This window comes from Ursus arctos, chromosome X (assembly GCF_023065955.2).
Source record: "Ursus arctos isolate Adak ecotype North America chromosome X, UrsArc2.0, whole genome shotgun sequence".
NCBI classification, from domain to species: Eukaryota; Metazoa; Chordata; class Mammalia; order Carnivora; family Ursidae; genus Ursus; species Ursus arctos.
The window spans coordinates 56,033,323-56,059,327 of NC_079873.1; the positions used below are offsets into that span (position 1 = coordinate 56,033,323).

At 44.1% G+C, this 26,005-nt stretch overlaps 1 protein-coding gene across 2 annotated transcripts; it reads left to right on the top strand.

Moving 5' to 3' along the window:
• The first annotated feature begins 249 nt into the window (after window positions 1-249).
• On the top strand, window positions 250-26,005 carry IGBP1 (immunoglobulin binding protein 1). Of its 2 annotated transcripts, none has more exons than XM_026485806.4 (6): window positions 250-926; window positions 1,291-1,584; window positions 10,143-10,338; window positions 11,933-12,012; window positions 12,731-12,843; window positions 25,532-26,005. In XM_026485806.4, exons 1-6 carry the CDS (start codon window positions 736-738, stop codon window positions 25,681-25,683), a joined length of 1,026 nt encoding a protein of 341 aa, XP_026341591.1. In that variant the 5' UTR covers window positions 250-735; the 3' UTR covers window positions 25,684-26,005. The 2 variants fall into 2 exon arrangements, with proteins under 2 accessions (XP_026341591.1, XP_026341590.1); XM_026485805.4 differs by having other exon boundaries at window positions 256-926; window positions 25,535-26,005.

Below are 26,005 nucleotides of genomic sequence, written 5' to 3' on the forward strand. Positions count from 1 at the left end.
CAGGGGTGTTTATGGGCGGGGGGGTGTAGGAGCCGGCCTCAGGGGTGTTTGAGGGAGGGGTGGGTGGGCGGGTGTGATTGTGTGTAGGAGCCGGGCCAAAAGGACATAGGGGTGCAGGGTGTGCGTGGGGGGGGGGGTGTAGGAGGGATGACGTGAAGGGGAAGAGGAAGGGCGAGGATTGGCTGGGAGAAGCCGGGGGCTCTAGCGGCTGGATGGACGGAAGCCGGAGGGGGGCGCCACTGGCACACTCGCGCGCTGACGACCGAACGCGGGGAGCGGCGTGGCGGCTGGAGCCGCTGGCTGCCCGGCCCCTCAACCGAGGGAGCGCCTCGCCAGGTCAGGCGCGCGCTTGACCGGCCCCCGCAGCGCACCTGCGCCCGCTCTGAATTCAACCTACTCCCGCCGACGCCTAAGCTCAGAGTCCACGGAACTTCCCAGCCCGGCATCAGCGACGAGGAGCGACCTGAAAACACGCAGGGCTATGCTTGCTTGCTTGCTTTTAGCAGATGCCTACTACTTGTGCTAGGCAGCAGCGGACAAAGATGAGTCTATGGAAACGGTTGCCGGGGCCGGCGACCAGCGGCTCCCGGAAGTCCTTTGGCGCTTTGGTAACAATGGGGCAGCTTGACCAATACGGAGCTCCTTCCGGTTTTGTTCGCGCTTGCGGAGCTCTTCTTTACCAAGTTTGCCTTTGACCCCGGAAGTGAGGTCTTCAGCGTTCCTCCCTCCTCCAAGATGGCAACAGCTGAAGACGAGTTACTGCTGCCGCGGCTCCCCGAACTGTTCGAAACCAGCAAGCAGCTTCTAGACGAAGTGGAAGTAGCGACTGAACCCACCGGTTCCCGAATGATCCAGGAGAAGGTGTTCAAGGGACTCGACCTCCTTAAGAAGGCTGTCGAAATGTTATCGCAGCTCGACCTGTTCAGGTATGGGGGACCGCGTAATAATGGCTGAGAACGGAGGTAATAATGGTTACTAAGGGTGGAGCCATTGAGCCTGGGTGGAGGAAACCCTTTAAAAAGGCCTAGGAGCCTTTTATTCCTACCTCCCACTGCGATCTTATGTACATTGTTTACATTCTCCACCTGCCTTCGAGGTCGTTGATATCCCACGACTCTGCTCCCTGATGTTGGCTGTTTGCATAGGCGTTGGGTGTGAGCGGTCAGCCACTTTCATTCCTCCTGCCTTCTCCCTCCACACACCCACCGCAGCCCTCCCCTCCCACAGGAAGCGAGGGCTGCAGTGTGAATGCCCATCCAGGCTTCACAGCCGCCTCTTTGCTCTTTCCAGCCGAAATGAAGATTTGGAAGAGATTGCCTCCACCGACCTGAAGTACCTGATGGTGCCAGCATTTCAAGGAGCACTGACCATGAAACAAGTCAACCCCAGCAAGCGTCTAGATCATTTGCAGCAGGCTCGAGAACACTTTTTAAACTACTTAACTCAGTGCCAGTACTATCATGTGGCAGAGTTTGAGCTGCCTAACGCCAAGAACAACTCAACTGATAATAACACTGCTAGTTCCTCCATGGCCTATCCTAACCTCGTTGCTATGGCATCTCAAAGACAGGCTAAAATAGAGAGGTGGGTTAATAGCTATAATTTGAGGACTGCCTTAATGGCAGTGCTGTTGGGGGGGGCATGTTTTTGGGGACAGGGAGGGGAACAGTGGTGTCTGTCACTCTTTTGGTTCCTATTGAGCATTAGGCCCTGGTGAGAGTCTGCTGTCCTGAGTTTTTCAAGAAGCCACTGCTTTTGTTGAGACAGTCATACCTAACCCAGCCATCTAACCCCTATTACCCCGTGGTTGCCAACAACAGAATGTAGTATAGCATAGTGTCTCCCAATCTTTTCCCACATCACAGCATAGCATTATTCATACGTACAGTGGGGTAGATATCTCTGAAGGGCACAACATCTTGTAGCTATAACCCATTGATGATCCGCTGAGTGAGAAGTTCTGTTCAAACATTAATGGATCGGGTGTGTAGCATCCTGAGCTAATCTTCGTCCTAGCACAGCTTCATCCTGTGACCTTGAACAAGTTGCTTACTCTCAGTCTTAAATAACATTTAATGAGTGCTCACAGTGTCTAGGAGGCACTCTAGGCACTGCACATACAAACTGAGTGTGGGTGTTCATATGAGTATGGGTGGTCTCCACCTTGGAGGAGTGTATAGTCTAGTGAGGAGAAGAGGTATAAAAGCAAAGTAGCAGTATAAAATGATGTGATAGAGAAATGCACGGGTACTGTGAGAGCAGAAAGGAGGGACACCTAAGCAAAGAGGGAGCAGGAGAGAGGAGAAGGCTCCCTGGAAGAGGTGACTCCTTAATGAGTTGTGTAAGGATGAATAGGAATATTATCTAGAGGAAGAGGAAAGGAGGGCATTAGCTAGCAGAGGTAATAGTGTTAGTAAAGCCACAGGGGTGTTTAAGAGCACAGTGCTGGGGTGGGGATGTGTGGGTGGGGAACAACTGTAAGTGATTAGATGATGCTAGAACATGAAGGGGGGCTGGTGGAGAGAGGGGAAGAAATGATGTTGAAGACTGTTGTGGGGTCCAGACCAAGGAGAGCTTGGGATGTGAGGAAGGGAGAGGAATAGCCCTGCTGCAAAGAACTTGGGGAGGGATTTGAATCTCAGTTCCACCATCTAATCACTCTCACTTTGGGTAAGTTGCTTAATCTCTTGGTGCCTTCATTTCCCCAGCTGTAAAATTGGATAATAATAGGTCTTTCTTCATAAAGTAGTTTTGAAGATTAAAAGAGAAATACATAAAAAGCACTTAGCACAGTGGCGGATGCAGTATACAAGTATATAAGTATGCCAGGTCAGCTGCTGTTCTGCCTTCCTAGCTGAGTACGGGTTGTGGAGTCAGGGCCTGGGTCTGAGACCCAGCTTTACTTAGAAGTCTTTGGACTTTGCGCAACTCGTTTAACCTATCTGAGCCTCAGGATTCTTCATGTGTGACATCGTGTTCAAAGTAATCAGGGTACTTGTCTTGTAGGCTTAAGAAACATAACATAGAGCACATAAAACAGCGCAGTATCTGGCACAGAGTTAATATTCTGTAAATGTCTTTGCTAGTAGGCCATGCCAAAGAACGTAAACTTCAGTTGGTGACTGGGATCCCCTGGAGGTTTTTGGTTTGGGGGTTTTTTAAGGAGTAATGTGGGTCATACTTGCATTTTGACTAGCACACACTGGTAACAGTTAGGAAGCAGCATGACGGAGTTAGGTCACAGTGATGAGGCCTCACTGCGGCAATGGCAGAAGAGATGAGGGGGATGTATTTATTTAGAAGGGTTGAATCTGCAGAAAACCTGGTGATCGGTTAGTTCTGGGAGGTGGGGTAGACGGAGGCAACAAGGAAGATGTCCATGTTTCTGTCATAGACGCATGGCTTGTGGAACTCATTAAGATGGGGAATAGAATGGAGCGCCTGGGTGGCTCAGTCGTTAAGCATCTGCCTTCGACTCAGGGCGTGATCCCGGAGTCCTGGGATCAAGCCCCGCATCGGGCTCCTCTGCTGGGAGCCTGCTTCTTCCTCTCCCACTCCCCCTGCTTGTGCTCCCTCTCTCGCTGGCTGTCTTTCTGTCAAATAAATACATAAAAAATCTTTAAAAAAAAAAAAAAAGATGGGGCATAGAAGGGGAAGAACAAATCGGGATAGGAGAGCAAATGAATCCAGTATTGAGCCATGTTGCATTTAAGGTATCTAGGAGTCCTCCAAGTAGAGGTATCTGGTAGTGTGTAGATCAGAGGAGGGGTCTGGGCTACGGAGCTGAAAATTGATTCATTCATTTGGCAAATATGTATTGAGCCTTTCTTGTGTGCCAGGAACTATTCTAAGTAATGGAGAAGCAGATAAAATCCATGCCCTCATGAAGCTTTTATTTTGGTGAAGGAGACAGACAATAAGCTAGTAAATAATAACGGAATTTCAGATGGTATGGTCTACAAAAGAATAACGAAGTGTAGTTCAGGGTTTGTTTGTGACAGTGAGCAATTTTTGAGGAAACGGGATAGACTGATAGGAAGTGGAATTCAGCATCCTGTCTTTTGTAAGAAGATGGGGCAGCCCATTGGCATGTAACAGGTAATTTAAACAGTGAGTTTGGTATCCAAATAATTATAGTACACCCAAAAACAGGACTAGATGCCAGGGGGTTGTAGAGAAAGACCAGGGAGTGAGCACATCTGGTTGGAGGGATGAGGATGAGGTTTCAGCATGTAATGCATTTGAGATGAGCCTTGAATTGTGCTTAAAAACAGAAATTACAGATTTCCTGAATGTAGAAGTGATAACACTCATCGTAGAAAGTTGGGAAAAAAATATTTTTTAAATCAAAAAGACCTTAATCCTAGCACTCAGAGATGATCCTTGTTAACTTGCTGATGTATTTCCTTCCAGATACATAGTTATTTTAGTTAATACATTTGGAATAATACTGTATATATAGGTTTTTTTTATCCTTTTCAAGCTAACATTATATTGTGAACATTTCCCCATGTCTTTTGAAACCATGATATTTAATGGTTGCATAATATTCCATCCCATAGTTGTACCGTAATTATTCAAACTAATCTTTTATTGTCAAATACTTAGACTATGTATAGGTCGGGGTCTTTTTTATTTGTTTTTGTTTGTCTTTGCTCTTCTAAGTAGTATTAGGAACAGACATTTTTAATGCCTCTGTCACTGTTTCCGTAGGATAGATTTCTAGAAGGACTAGTGACTAGATCAAAGGGTTTGAGTATTTAAGACTCTTGATGGTAGCAACATTGCTTTCCACAATAAGAAAGTTTTAGAATATGTCCCACTGCACTGGTCTTAGATGTTAACACTTAGAGAATCCAGTTAGGAAAACCAAAAAAAAAGGTATCTCATTGTTTTTATTTCCATTTCTTTGGCTAGAAAGCTTGGTCTTTGAACATGTTTTTAAAATGTCTGCCAGACAAGATAATAGTGTTATCTTTATGCTCATGGCTCCCCCATTTACATCACTAGCCCAGACCTTTCCTGACCCTCAGACTCATACTTCCAGCACCCTACATGGATGTTTCACAGGCATCTCAAACTCAACACGGCCTCAATTGAACCCTTCCTTGGCTTCTTCAACCCCCACTGTGCCCCCACACGCAGGTCTTCACTGTCTCCGTGAGTGGCGTCACCATTCACCTAGGTGTTTAAGCCAGCAGCTAGGAGTCAGCCTCAGTTCCTCCCTTCTGACTCTACATATCCGGTCCGCCAACAAGGCCTGCCAGTTCTAGCTACAAAATGAATCTTAGGTCCTGTTTCTCTGGATCTCCACTGTCATACCTCAGTGTAGGCCACTAGCACTTCCCCTGGAAGAGCCAGACCACTAACTACAAGGCCCTGTACGGTCTTTCACCTGCTTGTCTTCAGTCTCACCTTGTCACTAGATTCTAGCCACAGTCACCTTCTCTCAGTCCTTTGCACAGACCCAGCTCCTTCCTTCTACAGTCTTTGTACGTGTTCTCTTTGCATGAAATGCTCTTCATTGTTCTTTCTTCCTGGGCTTTGTCTTTCTCCTCTACTGGAATGTATACTCCTTGAGGGCAGGAGCTGTTTCTCTCTTGTTCGCTGTGCTATGCCTCGCACAGGGCCTGGCATACAGGAGGTGCTCAGGAAACATTTCTTGTTGACAGGCAGGAGGAACAACAAGAGCAGAAGCCCACGGCGGGGTAACTTGAGGGTATGTACAGGGCATGCAGAGGAGTCTGGTTTGGCAGAAGCTAAGAGTACCATGGTCAGAGGTCTGCAGACGGAAGTGATGTGTGTAGCGTCCTGAAAGGGAAGAAAGAGGCAGAAAGACAAATTAACATGTTATAATAGTACTTCAGCTGGGAAAAGAGATAAAAATGAAGTGACAGCAGTCAAAAGTATTACTTTTGCAAGAAGCATTGATATGATTAGAAAACACACTGTTGACATCCTTGTTTATTTTCTGTAAGTCCTCCCTCCTCCCCCACGCCACGACTTTACGTACTGAGGCCATCCTACATAAAACATCTAAATGGTACATCCTCTCTCAAGGCCCATTTCTTCACGTATCCTCTCTACTCGGATTCCCATCTATGAGAGTGGGAGTCTGGTTAATTAACCTCACCATCGTTCTTGTGACAGAAATAGAGAAGTAGAAGCTGGGTAAGCAATGAGCCTAGTGTTCTACTTACCGAACTTAGATTCTGAAGTGACAACTGGGTGTATGCCCGTAGACAGATGGAAATGTAACTAAAACTTAGGAGACTAGTAGCTAGTGCTAAAACTTCAGGAGCTTTGGTGGGGATGGATTACCGAGGAAAAACATGGAGAGAGAGAAAAAGCCAAGGATAAAATCTTGGGGCAGATTAAGGGAGAAGAAAGAGGAAGGAAAGAGCAATCAGAGGTCAGAGACTCTGCAAGGTGCTTATAGAAGCCTGGGGAAGAGAGAGAGCAAATGTCTTGTACTCTTTGAAACTTCTCCCTGTCCAGCCCTCTCCCAGATACTGTAGCACTTCGTTCAGGTTACTTATCACAGTGTAACTATCAGTCATTCTCTAGACTTGAAATTCCTAAAGGTCAGAGACCTGGACTCATTGCATCTTTGGTACCGTAATTGCATCATTGTATCTTGGGGCCCAACCCAGTAAGTGGATCATAGTAGGTACTTGAGGTATCTCGGGAGGACCAGTTAGAGTGTTTATCAGAAAGATGGAAGCAATGTGGTGTTGCACATAAAGCCTGGACTTTGGAGTCAGATGGGCCTGGCGTGGCCAATCCAGTTTCCTCCACTTAATAGATGGGGCATCACCTAGCCCCTCCTGGCCTCCTTTTTCCCATCCCCTGACAGTATCTGTATTCTGTTGCTGCTTATGAAGTACTTTCATGTGTATTGTTCCATTTGATCCTCTTAACCCCAGGAAGCAGATCTTATCTCCATTTTAGAGCTAAGGATGTGGGTTACGAAAATTTGCTAGTCCAAAGTTACACACCTCCTAAGTGTCCAGGCTACGCCTTAAACTCAGGTCTTCAAATTCCCAGTTCTTTTCACTATAGCACAGAAAAGAGAAGAGTGGTCATTTGAAAGGACAGAACATGGGTTGAGGGAAGGCATTCTCTAGGATAGGGGAAAGGCACCAGTAGAGTGAAAAGTTGTAACTGCTGATGACAGGGTGATTGACAGTGAGAGGCCTGGGAAGATGTGCGTAGGGACAGGATCGACAGCAAAAGTGGAGTGGTAAAGACCTGGCCCTGGTAAAGACAGCGTTAGCTCCTTAAAGATGAGGAAAGGTGAAACTACAGAGATTTTAAGGTAAAGAGGGACGTTGAATTCTGTATCGGTTGGCCATCGGTGAGTGTGATGGTGGCGTGGAATCCACCAAAGATGAACAGAAGGATAGCTGAGCACGAGTGACCACTCAGCCAAAGTTTGATCATTTGAATCTGTTGTTGACTCATTTGGCACAAATTTATAATTCATTAGTTCTCTGCAGCAGCTTGAAAACAGAAAAAGGGAGTGGGGAAAGTTGTCCCGAGTCAGAAGGGTGATAGGCATTGGGGATTCTAAGGTGGTAGGGAGTGTTTCCATGTAATGGCTCACCGTGGGAAATCTAGAACAGTGATGAAAGGCCTAGGACAGTGGTTTTCAGTCTGTTCCTTGGAGCTCTAAGAATCCATCACAGTGCCTGGGTAGGGGGGTTGTTGGGAGCCCTCCTCTGATTTAACTAAGGTGGGTTTTTATCTGCTTATTACTTATTGGACTTCCAAATAAGCTCTCATAAGAAGAAAGGGTTCTTTGGCTAAGCCCAAAAGGTTTCAAAAAATACTGGCCTAAAAAAAAAGCAAGAGTGGAGGAGCCAAAGTTTCAAAGATGACAGGAACGGAAGTCACAGGAGCGAGGAAGTAAAGCAGCAGCCCGTGAGTGCGGTTAGACTGCGAGCGCGCAGAGAATGGGAGAGGAAGCACAGGAACCTTATTCAAAGGACCGTAAATGGACCCAGATTGACCCTGGATTGTATACATTGTAAGGCCCTGGTAGGTTTTTTCCTGCTGTAGGTACATCTAGGAAAGAGGGCGGGGGTAGGAGTGGGACCGGAATTGACTGTTCTCAAGTGATACCTGTAAGAGCGTTCATGAACTAGGAGTTTACCTTTGCGGTGTTTTGCTCAGAGGCTACGGATGGTGGTGCCGTGACGGTGATGGGTAACCACATAGAAACTGTTCCACTTGTTGGGTAAAGGGATCAGAAGAGCCTAAAAGGTCTGTATAATAAAGAATGTCTCCAGACCAGTGGTTCTTGACTTTTCATGGGTCATGGACCTTGTTGATAACCTAATAAAAACAATAGACCTCTCCCAGGCCAAAAAAAAAAAAAAAAAAAAAAAGTAGAATTCTGCATAAAATTTCAGGGACTTCAAGGCCCCCTTCCCCCCAGACTGTCTCCGTGGAGCTCAGGTTAAGAACTCCGGATTTGGGTGAACACCTGCAGAGGAGCGTCTGATTCCGGAGATCTAGATTGGGGTTCCAGCCAGAGGTATTTCAAAAGACTTCTCTTGGAAATTGTGGAACTTTTCCTTGACTCCTGTCTCTCTCTCAAGCCTTTACAGCCAGTAAATCTGTTTTATATTTTAAATACATCCACAGCTCACCATCTCCCTATTTCAAGTCCCTATCTCTCGTCTAGATTGTAGCAATAGCCTCTTAATTGATTTCTCCGCTTCCGTCCTTGCCTCCCCTCCCCCCCAGTCTGCACTCCGCACGACAGCCAGAGTGGCCCATATAAAACAAGTTTTCATGTCACTCTATTCATGTCATGTATTCTATTCAAAAGCCTCCAGTGGCTTTCCTGTCTCAAAATATCATGGTATTTGATATTTGGGGTCTTACAGCCTACAGGGTTCTACAGATTGTAGCTCCGGCTTTCTCCCTCACCTCACTTACTATCATTTCTTCTTCGCTCCATGCCAGCCACACTGGCCTACTTTCCGTTTCTCAAACCCTTCAAGCCAGGCTGTCTCCCACTCCGGGACCATCATATTTCTTTTCCCCCCCGAGAACCCTCTTTCGGATACCGGCACGGCTTGCTTCCTGATTGAAGTCTTTGCTCCAACATCACCTCCTCTGATCACCTTGTATGTAATAGCTCTTCTACTTTGGTACCACCGTTCTGCCCACTGTACCTTGCTTTTTGCTGCTTCGTGGCACTTAACTGCCACCCGACTCATCACCTGTTTTTGTCGGCTTCCACCAGAACGAGAGCTTCAGGGGAGCGAGGACTTTCTTGTGTGCACTGCTGGTGTCCGGCCCTGAGGACGGTGCCTGTCACGCAGTAGGTGCTCACGAAGTACTTTCTCAGGGAATGAATGCATCCTGAAGAAGGCAGGCAGCATGGTTGTGAGTCTGTACGTTACATTAGGTGAGTCAGGGGGCGCCTGGCTGGCTCCGTCAGTAGAGCATGTGACTCGTGATCTCAGGGCCATGAGTTCAGGCCCCATGTTGGGTATAAAGCTTACTTTAAAAAAAAAAAGTGATCGTATAAATAAAAGCACTTAGTCTAGCATCTTGTCCTTGAGAAAAATACCCCAAAAAAGAGAGTGTTTCCTTGGTTCAAACAATAGGATTCCCTTAGTAGAAGGAAGAGCCACAAGAGCTAAGGTGGTTTTGCCCAGAAGAGAAGAAGAGATGACCACTTTTTTTAGGCTCTTTCCCAAGGACTTCCTGTGTCAGTGGCAGATAAACAACCCCGAAGACTCTGTGACTCTTTGAAGCTGCAGTTCCCCAGTGGACACCAATGTTAGGTATCCAAGTTAGTAAGGGTCGATGCAATAAAATGGCTGAGGGACTCCCATCTCTAAAGAGGATGGGAGGAGTTGCTCAGATCAGGTCACTTCCGTGTTTTTGTGGCTTTAGAATGTCTTTCGCAGCCCCTGCTGATCCCTTCCTTGCCTTGGCAGTCTTGAGGACTTGCAGCCTTGGTGGCGAGTTCTGGGGTCTAGAACCGGTATTTTTCCAAAGTGGAAACTGGCGGGCGTACTTACTGCCTGGTCACTTGGCAAAGGTAACCCCTTACGGTGGCCTTCTTTGAAGGAATACCTCTTTATTTTTAAGTTCGTGGCTAATGCTTTCGTGTGAAACAGATACAGGCAGAAGAAGGAGATGGAGCATAGGTTGTCTGCACTGAAATCTGCTGTGGAAGGTGGCCAAGCAGATGACGAGCGTGTTCGTGAATATTACCTCCTTCACCTTCGAAGGTGGATTGGTATCAGCTTAGAAGAGATTGAGAGCATTGACCAGGAGATAAAGATCCTGAGAGAAAAAGACTCCATAACAGAGGTAAGCCTGGTCACTGCCTATATAGCTCAAAAAGGGGCTGTCAAGAGATTTGAATGTTCTACAGGAGAGTGATCGAATTTAAAAATCCTTTGAAGTTTGAAGTCTCCATAAAATCATTGTCCTTATTAACCTTAGGGAAGGAAGGCGGAAGGATCCCTAGGGCAGCCTTCTCTCTAGCTTCCAGTAGCGTTCCCCAGCGCTTTCTGACCTGTGACACACTTCGAGCCATGTGTGATTTCGTGACCTAAGTTGGTTCGGGCTGTGGGGAGTCCTGACCGCTGAAGGGAATGCAGAGGAAGGTTGGCCTTTAAAAGCTGTGCTTCACTGTAATAACCAAAGGAGAAGAGGAATGGGATGGGAATGGAGAGGGAAAGTGGGACTGGAGGGAGGAGGGAGAGAAAAAAGTAGAAAGAAGAAGATAAAAGGAATGATCGGGAATATATTTAGGTTGGAGGGAGGAATCCGAATTTAACCTTACACAGTGACGCGCTCTCACCCCCTTAGATCCCCCGAGTATGAGACACAGAAGGACTTTTCCATGCAGAAGATGTTGGGTATCCTGATAAAGAAAACCTGGTGTGACACAGCTTTGGCAGTCTTTGAAAATCATCACCCTGTTTTGCAGCTGCTGCTTCAAAAGATTAGGCTCTGCTGCCACTTCCTCTGTGGTTCAGCATACAAACATGGATTGAGTTGAATTTATCAGCTCACCACAGGCATTTATTTAAGTCCTCAGAGAAATCTCTTCCTAATTTGATTTGTACTAATTATCCCAGGAGCTTAGGCCTCCGGGTAGCATCAACCTCGTTCCTCCTGTTAAAGGATCAAAGAATAAACAGTTAGGATTCTAAGGCCATAAGGCCCCTAGAGCATATCTAGGTGAGTGGCTTGCAGGCATTTTGAGGCTGGACTCTCGTGGGTCCTCCCCTGCCCTGTTTGTCTTCGTTGTTTAATGCTCTCTTATTTGGTACTGGGATTGGCTCTGGAAGTGATGAACCTAGACGCAAGTGAACTCCTTTTCCCTGACCATGCTTTGTTTCAGTATGCCCCCAGATAGCCAAGGTTCCTTCAAACATTTCTATACACCGCTCTATGAAAACTACCAACACATTCTTTCCCCCTTGCCTTTAGGAACACCCTCTTCTAAAAACCTAGGGGTTCTTGACAATTAATTGCATAATTACATTGGAAGGGGGTTTTAGAAGAAGGGTCTTAATAATTCAGCTTTAGCACTGAAGGCCAGGCTGAGGAAAGGGACTTCAAATTCAGCTCAAGGGATTTAGCTGGACCATGGAAAAGCCTTTGGAATCTCCTTCTTTGGAGGGGAAGATTTTAAAGCCAAGTAATTTTTTTACTTTCAGTGAGATGATTTCTGGGAGAGCTTTCTCCTCCTTTTCATTCAGCAGGGTACTCCGGCCTCCTCAGGAGAGCTAAGCGGCCTCCGCCGTAAGTATTCTGCTGCTCGCTCTGAGAGACTGAGAAATAGGGAGCAGGCAAAGTTTGAATCTAGGGCTTTTCAAGCACCTGAAGACCTGCATAGTGGGGTAGGCAACATGGCAAAAATGTGCTTCTGATAACTTAATTTCCTTTCCAGGCATCAACTTCTCATTCACCTCGTCAGGACAGACCGCCAATGAAACCCTTCGTTCTCACTCGGAATGTGGCCCAAGCCAAGTAGGTGGTACTAGAAAGTGGGTTGCCTTTGTAGGCCCCTGCTTTTATGGTTCAGTTGCAGTGCATGAGTAGTGGACAGAATGGGCGTTGTTAAAAGGCCATGTCCTCGCCTGTGGTGGCTGTTCCTTCATCAGAGGGATGGTATCTCTAATACTTTCTGTACATCTCTCTTCATCAGACATTTCCCTCACAAACTCAAGCTTAACAATAGGCCCGAAAGGAAACCAACAAAAATAAATAAATCAGAAAGAGGGAGGGAACCTAATGGAGAATTGCATACTTCACTTGTTTCCCATATTGCCTTCAGCTCCGGTTCTCAAAAGGCCGTATTTGCCTATTTAGGATTTAATTCTGAGTTCTTGAGATGCTTTTCCATAAGGTGGCAGGAAAGTCTCCTTCCTCTGTGTCCCTTTTAGACCCACCAACTAGAAATACCCCTTCCATGCTATCACCACTGCTCTGTGGGACACCGGTCTCTGGGCTTGCGTTCTGGGCGATGACCCTGAGCTACTTACCTTCAAGTGAAAGCTCTTGACCTCAACGCACCTTCCTGGATGCCTCTTTCTACATATCCTCACAGGAGTTTACAGAGCTCCTCAGAAGATGGCTGGGCAGGGGAACAAGGATGAAACAGACACAGGTTTTGTCACTAAAGAGAAGAGGCTTTTTAATAGTGCAATTTAGGTTTCATTTTCTAAATGTAATGTGATTTTTGCAGAGTATTTGGAGCTGGTTACCCAAGTCTGGCATCTATGACGGTGAATGACTGGTATGAGCAGCATCGGAAATACGGAGCATTACCAGATCAAGGCATAGCCAAGACACCACCAGGTATGCAGGGGGAGGAGGAAAATAGTTACACTATTGGTTCCTTGCTCCCTAGCAATTAAATTCAGACCAAGTATTGTTGCCCTTTAGGAGCAGAAGTAATGTGGACAAAGATTCTAGGCAGTATTTCTTACTTTATTTATTATTAAGATAAATAGCAGATGATTCTGGGAGGATGGGGGCAGTGGCTGCCTGATTTTGGAATCCTTTCAGATGTCCTGGCGTTAAAAACAGACTGAGCAGCTAGGGAGCAAAAGCGAAAGTCCCATGGATGGCGGTTCCACCTCTGCTAATGGCAGAGTAGATTGTTTCGAGGCCAGTCCCTCCCACAGATAAAAATTACAGACTGAAGAAATTAAGACAGCTACCCAAAGGACCTAGAGAATGAGTAAGAGCAGACACAGGCTAGAGGGCGGTCAACACGTAGAAGAAGGGAATGGTTGAAATTTCTTGAGGGCAGGGTCTTTGTCTTAACTGTATTCTTGGTGCCCAACTTGGGAATTAGATCATGGTATATACTTGGAGGCATCTTTGGAAGGGAAAGGTGGAGAGGTTGGCTATTATAAAGATGGAAGCAATATGGTATATTAGAAAAAGCATGGACAGACCTGGGGTAACCAGTTATTCCTGCCACTTAATAGATAGGACATCATCTAGCCCCTCTGAGCCTCTGTTTCCTTATCTTGTGTATTATCTCATTTGCTCCTCTTAACAATCCTGTGAAGCAAACATTTCTATCCCCATAATAGGATGAGGAAATGGTGTCTGAGAACTGACTTACACAAAGTCAGCGTGGCTAGAAAGTGACCAGGCTAGGATTTGAATTCAGGTCTTAAAATTCCCAATTCCAGGGCTATTTCCACTATAGCACAGAGAAGAGAAAAGTGGTCACTTGGAAGGGTTTCTTGTTTCTTACAGCTTCTCACCCGTTGGCAGTCTGCAGTTATGGTGATAGGTGGGGGTAGGTGAAACTTGGATAGAAACGTACAGTCTTAGGTTAAGAAATGAGAGAAATGAGACGAGATCCCATAAAGGAGAGAACCACGGAGGAGGAGCCCTGATTCTCTATATACACCTCGCCTAAATCTCAGGCTGACACCTAAGCTGTGCATGCCCGGGGTAGTCTCCAAGTGTCCTAGCTAGGGCTAAAATAACTGAATGGAGGATGCAGCTGCTGCCCAATGCAGAGGAAAGAGAATTTAGAATTGTGGTTCTAGACAAACGAACTGCCTGCTAGAATGAAAAATCTGTAGTCTTTAGAGGAACGAAACAGAATTCAGAGTCTCTACAACCTACCATTCGTGAAGTCTGGGATGTAATCCTAAGCCACTATACATACGGGGGAAAGAAAAATAGGAAAATGTGACCTATGCTCAAGAGGAGAAGCAGTCAGTGGAGACCAACCCTGGATGACGCAGATGTTGAAATTCTCGGACAAGGACTTTAAAGCAGCTTATTTGCATGCTCAAGGGCAGAGGGGAAAATATGTTTGTAATGAATGAAAAGAAATCTCAGCAGGTGATGTCTAATATAATTTTATATTTACAAACATACCTGCTTCCCAGAGGCAAGTATTATTTTAGTCCGTGTGGACTGTTGACCCCTCTTGAGATTATAACATACACATTCCTAAATCATTGTGGGTAGACTTTCAATTATCTTAACTTGTTTCTGGACATGTAACGTGTTTATAACCCTCTTAATTTTTGGCAACAATTAGAAAATATCTCCTATTAAAAACACTTCACAAGTTCTCCTTAGTGTCAGCCATTGCTGGCATTCTGTCACTAGAGAATCCAGCGATATCTAGTATGATGCAAGCTTTCAAGATAGCCTGAACATTAAAAAGTTGGCCCACTAGTTGTATCTGATGGATGTAAATCTGCTTCCTAGTTCAGTTTGAGTCAAGAGCTAAAACTGTGATGAACCTAACTTTGTCTTCTTGGTGGGTAATCATTGAAAATAAAGATTTTATTTTCATGCTTAAAAAAAGAACTAGGAAAAAGAAATAGCAGCAGCAAAGTAGAAACTATTCACAAAAAAATTCTCAAACTGAAAAATACAGTATCTCCAGTTTGGAAACCCATTAGATGAGCTCAATACCAAATTGACAGTAACAGAAGGAAGTGTCATTTAACTCGAAGATAGATCAGTACCACTGAGTCTGAAAAAAAAAAACTGGAAAAAAGTGAACAGAGCTTCTGTGACCTGTGGAATAAGGTAAGAAGTTCTATCATATGTACAATTGAAATACCAGTAGGAAAGGAGAGAGAGAGAGAAGGGGTCAGGAAAAAAAAATTGAAGAAATGATGGCTGAAATGTTGCCTAAATCAGTGAAACACAAATTTACAGATTCAGAAATCTAATCAAGCCCCAAGCAAGTTAAATACAAAGAAAACCACACATAGGCACATTATAGTCAAACTGCTGAAAACCAAAGAAAAAGAGAAAATCTTGAAAGCAGCCAGGGATAAAGGACACATTACATTTAGAAGAACAATGATATGAGTTGTTTCTGACTACCCATTAGAAACAGTGGGAGCCAGAGACAGCAGAACAACGTCTAGTAAGTGTTGGGGGAGAGGGAGAAGACCTGTCCCCCCAGACTTTTAGACCTAGTGAAAATATCCATCAAAATGAAGGCGTAATTAAGACATTTTCAGATAAAGCTGAAGGAATTCTTCACCAGGAAACTGGCATTATGAGAAATTCTGAAGGGAACGAACTACATATGGCTTCTTCAGGCAAAAATTATAATATCATCCAGGGGGGATTCTACTGTATGTAGATGTAACATACCTAACAGCCACAGCAAAAATGACAGACTAGGTGGAACCATTTTCTGTGAGATTCTTTTGTTTTATGTAAAGTAGTACGGATTATCTGTTGCTGTGTAACAAATTACAATGTCACAACTTAAAATAATAAACATTTATTGTTTATTTTCTGAGGGTGAGGAATCTAGGATCAATTTCACTGGGTGATTCTGGCTTAGGATCTCTTAAGGGTGTAATCAGGTTGTCAGCTGGGGCAGCAGTCTTCTGAGAGCTTGACTGAGGCTGGAGGATCTGCTTCCAGCTCATTGGCTATTGGCAGGAGGCCTCCCCTTGTGGGTCCCTCCATGGGGTCGCTCACAGCTAGGAGCTTCCTTTCACCCACAGTGAAAGATCTGAGTGAGAATGATCAGGATAGAAGCCCCAGTATCTTTTATAACCTAACATTGGAAGTGATGTACCATGACTTCTGCCATATTCTGTTGGTCACATAGTGTGGGAGGGGACTCCGTAAAAGCATGACTACCAGGAGGCCGAGATAGTTGGGGTCCATCTTTGAGGCTGCCTCCCAGTAGTTCAGTATTAACTCTTAAGTAGACTGGAAAGTTAGGAAGGAATATTGTATTACCTAGAGCAACCACTTAAAAATACTGCATCAAGGGGCGCCTGGGTGGCTCAGTCGATTGAGCATCCAACTCTTGATTTCAGCTCAGGTCATGATTTCAGGGTCATGAGATGGAGGCCTGTGTAGGGTTCACGCCCTCTGCTTGGGACACTCCCTCTCCCTCTGCCCCTCCCCCTGCTCACACCCCTCCCCCAATGAAATTGAATCAAATTAAATAAATAAATAAATAAAATCTTCTAAAAAAATAATACATCAAGAGAATAAGAAGACAAGCCACAGACTGGCAGAAAATATTTACCAAAGACACATCCGATAAAAGACTTTTATCCAGGGGTGCCTGAGTGGCTCGGTTGGTTAAGTGTCTGCCTTCAGGTCAGGTCATGATCCCATGCCCCACATCCGGGTAGTCTGCTCTTCCCTCTACCCTTCCCCCTTGCTTGTGATCTCTCTCTAATAAATAAATAAAATATTTTTTAAAAAAAGACTCTTATCCAAAACATACAAAGAATTCTTAAAACTGAACAATAAGGAAACAGACACCCCCAATTAAAAAATAGGCAGAAGGCCTGAGTAGACACCTCACCAAAGATCTACAGAAGGCAAATAAGCGTATGAAAAGAAGCTCAACATCGTATGTCATTACGGAATTGCAAACTGAAACAACGATACCACTACACCCATATAAGAATGGCCAAAGTCCCAAACACTGACAACACCAAATGCTGGTGTGGATATGGAGCAACAGGGATTCTCATTCTCTGCTGGTCGGGATGCCAAGTGGTACAGCCACTTTGGAAGACAGTCTCTTACAAAACTAATCGTAACTCTTACCATACAATCCAGCAGTCCTGCTCCTTGATATTTACCCAAATGAGCTGAAAACAGGTCTACACAAAAACCTGCACACAGGTGGTTATGGCAGTTTTATTCATGGTTGCCAAACTTTGGAAGCAACCAAGATGTCCTCGGTAGGTTGAATGGATAAAGTGTGGCACATCCAGACAATAGAATAGTATCAGTGCTTTAAAAAAAAAAAAGCTATCAAGCCATAAGAAAACATGGAAAAAACTTACATACATATTATCTGGAAACAGCAAAACTGGAGAGACAGTAAAGGGCTCAGCAATTGCCAGGGGTTAGAGGAGAAGCAGGGACAAATAGATGGAGCACAGAGGATTTTTAGGGCAGTGAAACCAATCTGTATGATAGTATAATAGCAGATACATGTCATTATACACATTTTTCCAAACCCATAGAATGTACACCACCAAGGAGGAACCCTGTTGTACACTGTGGGCTTTGGACAACACTGATGTGGCAATGTGGGTTTGTTGATTGTAACAAATGTACCACTCTGGTACAGGAGGTTGATAGTGGGGGAAGCTGTTCCTCTGTGGGGGCAGGGAGTATATAGCAACACTGTATTTTCCATTCTGTTTTACTGTGAACCTAAAACTACTCTAAAAAGTGAAGTCCGTTTTAAAAAAATAATGCAAAGAGACAAAGCTATACAGTCAATAGAGAAAATAAGAGAGAAGAAAGTAAGAATGAATAGAGAGGCACAAAAAAAAAAATGAGGTGAACAGAAAACCAGTAGCAGAATGGCAGATCCCATTCCAGTCATATCAGTAATTATCCTAAATTGTAAATGGAATAAATGTCCAAATTAGAAATCAGAGATTGATTTCAGGCTCAGCTGCATGCTGTCTACAAGAGATGCATTTTAATTTTAAAAGCACAGATTGGTTGAAAGTGAAAAGATGAAAAAGAATATACCATGCTGACGGTAAGCATAAGAAAGCTGTAGTAGCCATAGTAACATCAGATAAAGTAGACGTCAAGACAGAAGGTGTTACTGGATATAAACAAGGGCATGTCAGACCAATTAAAGGAGCAATTTATCTGGAAGACCTAGCAGTGAGAAACATGTTCATGTCTAATAAGCTTTTTTAAATTACATGAATTAAAAATTGATAGACTTAAATAGAGAAACAGAAATCTCCAGTCATAGTTGGAGAGTGTAATACTTCTCTTTCACTAATTGAAAGAATTCCTAGACAGAAGATCAGTAAGGACGTAGATGATCTGGACAACACTAGCAGCCACCTTTACCTACATGTGTACAATAGTATATCCGAGAGCCGCAAAGTACACCTTCAAATGCACATGGCACATTGACCAAGTGAGACGATATTCTGGGCCATCAAGGAAGTCTCAGTGAGTTTGAAAGATTGAAATCACGCTAAATATGGTCTCTGACCACAATGGAATTGAATTAGCAATCAGTAACAGCATACCTAGGAAGTCTTCTGGATATTTTTAAATTCAGCGACATCCTTCTACATAACTCACGGGTCAAAGAGAAATCACAAAATGAGAAAGTATCTTTAACCGAATGACAATGAAAATTTGCGGCATACAACTAAAGCCATGCTGATGGGGAAATGTGTAACTTTCAGGACTTATATTAGGAAGAAGAGAAGGGGAAAGTTAATTACCTACGGGTCTAGCTTAAGAAGTTGGGGAAAACAAGAACAAAATAAACCCAAAGTAAAGCAAGGAAGGGAAACAATAACAGACGTAGACAGTCTAGGGGTGCGGTGGACGTGATGCATACAAGTCACACGTAGGTGCGCCCTCGTGACCTGGCAGTTGCACTCCTAAGGTTATACCTAAGCGTAATGAGACCCTACGTCCACAAAAGGCTTGTACAAGAATGTCCATAGCAGCATCATTTGTATTACCCCAAGCTGGATGCTCCTCAAATGCCTGTACATGATGGAATGGATAAAGAAGTCTGGGTGTGTTCGCATAATAAAATACTGTTTAGCAATGAGGTTAAACTACCTCTAGTTCTTGAGCTGTCAGTGGCAGATATAGCAGAACTTTGCAAACGTAATCATGAGTGAGAAAAGCCAGACACAAAAGAACATAGACTCTCAGATTCCATTCGTATGAAGTACACAAACAGGCGAAACTTGTATAGGCTGGTTAAAGGCCAGTATAGTGTTCACCCTTAGTGGGGGATCATGAATGGAACTGGACCTGAGGGGGACTTCTGTGGAGTTAGTGTTTCCATCTGATCAGAGTACTGATTACATAGGTGTGTTCAGACGTGGAAATTCATTGAGCCGTGCTATGTTCGTGTATATGTCTACATGGATATTTAATAACACCAAAGAAACTCACGGGCAACATTTTTCTCTTTTTTTCTTTTTATTAAGATTTTGCTTATTTGAGAGAGAGACAGAGCATAAGCAGGGGGAGGGGCAGAAGGAGAGGGAGAAGCAGACTCCCTGCTGAGCAGGGAGCCCAACTCAGGACTCCATCCCAGGACCCCAGGATCATAACCTGAGCTGAAGGCAGACGCTTAACCAGCTGAGCCCCCCCAGGCGCCCCTCATGGGCAACATTTTCAATAAAGTAGGTCACAATGTATCCCCATGAACTTCAAAATAAAAACAGATAAGGGCAAGTCACTCATAACCACAAGATCAACAAGTGATTGGCATCGGCGCAGGAGAAAGCAGAAAGTGTTGACAGACCCACCTGAGAGACCTGACAAACAGCAGAATTCCAAAACAGCGAACACATTCCCTCCACAGTGTGGCAGTCCAGTTTAAGGACAGCAGTTGAAATGGGAGGAGCTTTGCCCTCCACAAAAACAGGGGTGTACAAGGGACCTGTGGGCAGAGTCTGAAAGAGATGGAGAAGTCCAGTCTTTAGTGAAGTCCTGGAAAGAACCCACCAGATCTTGCTTCCAGGACCAGGGTCCCACACTGAGGGGAAGTTGCTGAGGGTAGAGTTGACATTGAGTAGAACAGGGACCATAAAGAAGAAGGAAAGGGAAGGTTCAGATAAAAGTGGGCGAGAGGACCAGAGCCAGTGAAGCAAGTCATCGTGTTTTTTCACCAGACATAAAAACGGTAGAAGGGAAGCCTCTGGGAAGTTAGAAAAGCCGCCCTGAACCATACTTTCTAAAAGTTCAGGAGAACTTATTCCACGTAAGAATGAACAGCAGATGCTGGTGCTGGTTGCACAGCTCCGAATATACTGAAAGCACTGAACTGTACACTCTAAGTGGGTGGATTTTTATGGAATGTGAAATATGCCTCAATAAAGCTGTGAAAAAAATCAAACACAAAATTACCAAGGTCATATCCCACACAAAATCATTATGGGGGGTGGGGGGGGCCAAAAGCATTCCACAAAGACATGCTCAAAAAACAACAAATCTAAAACATGTACTGTTTTTAAAAATTGGATGAAGTTAATATGTGTACTGCTAAAAATATATATATTGTTTAAAAATTTGTTGGAAGGCATTAAGAAAACTGTGTAAGACAGGAACAAACAATATAAAATAGGATTCATAAAACACAGAAATGTGGGGACAACTTGGGAGAAATAAGAATTATTTCAGAAGTGAAAGCTAAACCAGAAGCTAAACCAGAAGAAAACAAGAATGGGTAAACATTACAGAAAATGCCTGGCTAAGGTAAAAGGGAAAATGTTTAAAATAAAAAAGAAACAAAGATAAACAACTTGAGAAAAAGTGGCAGGTATTAAAGATAGCAAAGAGGATTTGACTTTTGGATAGTAGGATTATCTGCAGAAGAAAACCAAAGCAAGGAAAAAGAATAAATGCTAAAAACTAATGGTAAAGAAACTTTCCTGGAATTAAAAAAAAAAAAGATTTACTTTGATAAAACACACCATGTACCTGAGACCAACCACAAGACACACTGTCATAAAATTACTAGACCTTAAAGAAGAAAATAAAATGCCTCAGACATTTCAGCAAAAACAGCAGATGATTTATAAAGGAAAGAAAGATCACCCTCCAACTTTTGTGACACCAATGCTTTGTGCCAGAATAAAACGGAGTAACATATATTTACGGTACTCAAGGGGAGGAATGTGAGCCAAGGACGTGGTACCTGGTAAAAGTGACTGTTAAGTATAAAGGGTACGGACATTTATCAACATACAGGAGCTCAGGAAATATTGTTCCCATGATCGCCTCCGAAGGAATTTGCTAGAGAATGAGCTTCAGACAACCGAAATGATGAGAAAGACATCCACTAAGGACTGGTGGAGAGTACTAGTCACTTGTAGAACTAAGACTAAAGGGGGAGTTAAAAGGGAGGTAATAGAGTATGTAACGTTTATCTGCTCAGTGCTCAGGTAATGTAGATACAGTACAACTGTTTTTAAAAATGGAGAATTGGGGAAAGCATATGCAAGAAAAAAAACTGTTCTCAGTAATTATATAGGTGGGAATGTTAGTGTTATTCCAACACTGTGTGTAATGTGAGATAATATAAGTGAGCAATTAGGCGATTTCTAATTCTATCCTCCTCTGTCTTTGAGAAGTAAGACTTTTAGTGTGGAAAAATACAGATGAAAAAAGTTTAAGTTAGAAATAAAACAAACCGGTAGTGCTGAATAGTAACTCATGAGAAATTGTATTGAGGAGTAAACACACACACAGCTTGTGGTCTTGAAATACCATTCCCATTAAAAGAAACCAGGATGTCTTAGAGAAATCGCTAATTCCAGGTCTGGGGCAGGAAGTAGACAAGATGAGCTGGGAACATCTTGTTACAAAGACAGGAAAGAAATTTTCAAAGATAACTAGGGTTGTAGCAGTAGGACTCCGAAACCAATTTGAAAATGTTTCCACTGGCTTCAAAGAGGGTAATTGTCAATAGCAATGAGCACTTCCAGAGCCCACACCTGGGTTTCTAAAATCATTCTCTGGGTAAAAACAACAACAGGGGGGCGCCTGGGTGGCACAGCGGTTAAGCGTCTGCCTTCGGCTCAGGGTGTGATCCCGGCGTTCTGGGATCGAGCCCCACATCAGGCTCCTCTGCTGGGAGACTGCTTCTTCCTCTCCCACTCCCCCTGCTTGTGTTCCCTCTCTCGCTGGCTGTCTCTATCTCTGTCAAATAAATAAATAAAAATCTTAAAAAAAAAAAAAACAACAACAACAACAGGGGCGCCTGGGTAGCGCAGTCGTTAAAGCGTCTGCCTTCGGCTCAAGGCGTGATCCCGGCGTTCCGGGATCGAGTCCCACATCGGGCTCCTCCGCTGGGAGCCTGCTTCTTCCTCTCTCACTCGCCTGCTGTGTTCCCTCTCTTGCTGGCTGTCTGTCACATAAATAAATAAAATCTTTAAAAATAAATTAATTAAATTAAAAAAAAAAGAAAAGAAAAAACAACAACAACAACCAGGGCCCCTTAGGGAAATGGCTGCTTCTAGGCTGGGGCAGAGAATATACAAGATGAGCCTGAAGCTCCTTTTAGCACTAGAAAATAAAGAAGCACTAAAACAAAAAACAAAGAAGCAATTTAGGTCTGTTAATGGTACACAGGCCAGCTGAAAGAACTCTTGCTGGCCAAAGCGGGAAGAATTCGAGCAGGAAAATAACAGTATTGGATTACAATACAAAAAAATCAAATAAATGTCCATGGGTCTATAGTGAAAGAAATAAATGATCAAATAAATAAATGGAGAAGAGACAAAGCTCCCCTGCAGAAAAATTCTAAATAATGTGTGTATATATTCCCGTCTCAAGGATGTGGAGCATAACTCCTCACCCCTGAAGTGTGGGCTGTTTAGTGACTTGCTTCGAAAGACAACAGTGGAAGGAGTTGGGAACCTTAGAGACACTGCCTTAGTCAGATGATCTAGGTTAACATCAGCAGTGAGAAGTGATGTTGATGGTGTGTTGCCTTGATTTGATGTGATGAGAAAGGCACTTCAACTTTTATGATACTCTCTTCCCAAACCCATAACCCCGGTCTAATTATGAGAAGAACATCAGGCAGCCCTGAATCAAGGAACATTCTGCAAAATACCTGATGAGTACTCCCCCAGACTGCCCAGGTGCTCAGAAACAAGGAATAGCTGAGAAATTGTCACAGCCAAACAGAGATTAAAGAGACAGAGGACCAGATGTACTGTGGCATTCTGGATGGGATCCTGGAACCAAAAAGGATGTTAGGTAAAAGCTCAGGAAAAAAGTAGTATAATAGGGGAAACCGGGTACAGAGAGGAAGGAACTCCTTGCTAACTTCTGTTTTTTCTATTAATTTAAAACTATTCTAAAATTTAGAAGCTTATTTTAAACATATTTTTTAGAAATCATTGCAGTTGGTTAAAACCCATCAAATCCATGAGTCATAATTATATTTAAAAACAAAAATTGTTCCGTTTCAGAGGAGAAGGAACCCATCGATTAGCTTGACAAGTAGTAAATAAAATGAAAGAATCAAGCGTCGATCTTGTCTTTTTTCCCCTGGGCAACTACATAGTAGTAGATGAGGGGAAGCCTGTCTGGAAAAGCGTTGTAAGTAATAAAGAAATGTTAAAATTAGGAGTATCAACTTTTTGAAACCCCCAGAAAATCAGTGAATCCAGGCATTAAGCATCAACAGCTGCTAACATCACAACACATGAGACCCAGATGTTATGCGCCACCTGATGAGGGAACACAGCCCCCGCTAGAGTCCTTCCGAAGGGATCAACCATGAGTCAGATCAGGCATCTGTATCCACTTGCCAGTCTGCAGAAACACGGAAGACCCTGTTGGACTGCAGCACGACTATGCAGTCAGCAAGATCCAGACTTGGGGAAACTCTACAGGTCAAATGCTCCAGTTTTCTTCAACAGATAACTTGTAAGGAAAGAAAGGGGTGGGATTGGAGCCTGTAGATTAGGAGGATATGAAAATATTTGTAAATGAGCAAGACTAACCTTAAAAACATTACGCTAAGTGAAAAAAGTCAGACCCAAAGACCGTATATTGTTTGATTCCATCAATAGGAAATTTCCAGAATAGAGACAGAAGGTAGCCTGCTGACAGCCAGGGGCTAGGGGGAGGGAAGGAATGTGAATCAACAGTACCTGGGCACAAGGGAGCTTTTTGGGGTGATGGAAATTGTTTTTCATTGGCGATGGTCTCACAACTCTGTACTAAAAATCGTTGAGTTAAAAGTACAAATGGACATCTCTGGCATCTACGGATGCACACTTGGGTCATAAAGCTATAATAAACTTCAGGAAGTTACTAATTTAAAGGTTGGTATAGTGGTTAACCTTTGGGGGGGGGGGTCTGATTTGGAAGATGCTCCTGGAGAAGCTTTTGGGATAGGTACAGAAGCTCTGTTTCTTGGCCCAGATGGAGAGTACAAACGTCTAGCGTCTGTGTAAAAACTTAAAAAGTGTGTGTGTGTGTGTATTCCGGTATCTTTTATTTTACAATAAAAATTGTTCTAAAAAAAAGAACACAAAGCTCATAAGCTGTTGGAAGAGATCAGATTCCCACGTTTCATTTTTTCTCATAGTAATGAGAATCTTTCTCATGGGCGAACTCAGGGTAGCGGGGAAATGCTCCTTTACGTCACAAAGGGAAAATAAAATGAATGCAAAAGAGGGACGTGGCAGTTGCTTTAATACCTTTTGGGTGTACACTGCATAACAGGTGCCATTTGGCCTTCAGGCCCTGTTCCAAGCAAGTGTCAAAGAGCACAGATAGTCTTCTAGTACGTTCAGCTGCCCCGTGATTTACAATTTCACACACATGCGCGTGCGCACAGAAATGTGTAGCTATAATAAAGGACCTGGCTGGAGGGGGGAAAGTCACCTGCAGTCCCTCCTTCCTGACGTACCACAAATCATGACATCCTAAATATTTTTTGCTTGAGTCTTTTTGGCTGGCTGGGGTTCTGTTGGGCAGTTGGTGGTTTTGTTTTGTGTGTATGCAGGGGTGGGGGGAGAGGGGCGGTGTTTGGCCTTTTTAGCAAGAAATCTTTCCCAAAATAGAATTCATTCTGCGAATGCAACTTTTCTGGTTTTGCCTTCTTATGCAGATCACTCAGAGCATCATTTCTTTTTTTTTTTTTAAGATTTTATTTATTTATTCGACAGAGATAGAGACAGCCAGCGAGAGAGGGAACACAAGCAGGGGGAGTGGGAGAGGAAGAAGCAGGCTCATAGCGGTGGAGCCTGATGTGGGGCTCGATCCCATAACGCCGGGATCATGCTCTGAGCCGAAGGCAGACGCTTAACCGCTGTGCCACCCCCAGAGCATCATTTCTTAACTATGATTTAACAGGTCATGTATTCAGTACCAGAAGTGTTCTCCGCGATCCTCCTGGCCCTGGGGTGGGCAGGTAGCAGCTGCCTGCCTTGTCCTCACCTTATGTACGCAGTTGTGTTCAGAGTGGCACAAGGCTCCTGACGTTCCGTCAGTTTCTCAGCCCTGCTTTCTCGTTTTTCCACTCCAGCAGAGCTCAAAGGAAGTACTCAGCAACAGGAAGATCAGGAACAAAAGGAGGAGGATGAGGATGATGAACAAACACTCCACAGAGCTCGGGAGTGGGATGACTGGAAGGACACCCATCCTAGGGGCTACGGCAACCGACAGAACATGGGTTAGCCCCCCCACAGCAAGATGGGACTGCAGGGCTCACATCTGCCCTGCCAAGGAAAGCTGCGCGGTCTTCCCCTCCCTCGGCTTCTGCTTCAGCTGTGTACAACGAAGGCAAAGATGCTTAATCTTGCTTTGCATTCAATAAAGTGTCAAGCAATTAAGTGTGTGTTTGTACCCTAGCTGATGAGCCGGTGTCCTTGTTTGGGCATTCTCCTCATCATGGTGTGTTCCAGTTTCTTAAGTGGAAAAAGTACTGAGAAGTGGCTGTATAATCAATGGCTGTGTGAATTCTCTTTAAAACAAATAAGAATAAAAGTCCCTTCTATTA

Coding starts and splice junctions, on each gene's coding strand:
- IGBP1 (XM_026485806.4), top strand. CDS start 736: ATGGCAACAGCTGAAGACGAGTTACTGCTGCCGCGGCTCCCCGAACTG. Junction 927..1,290: donor TCGCAGCTCGACCTGTTCAG/GTATGGGGGACC, acceptor TGCTCTTTCCAG/CCGAAATGAAGATTTGGAAG. Junction 12,013..12,730: donor CGGAATGTGGCCCAAGCCAA/GTAGGTGGTACT, acceptor TGATTTTTGCAG/AGTATTTGGAGCTGGTTACC.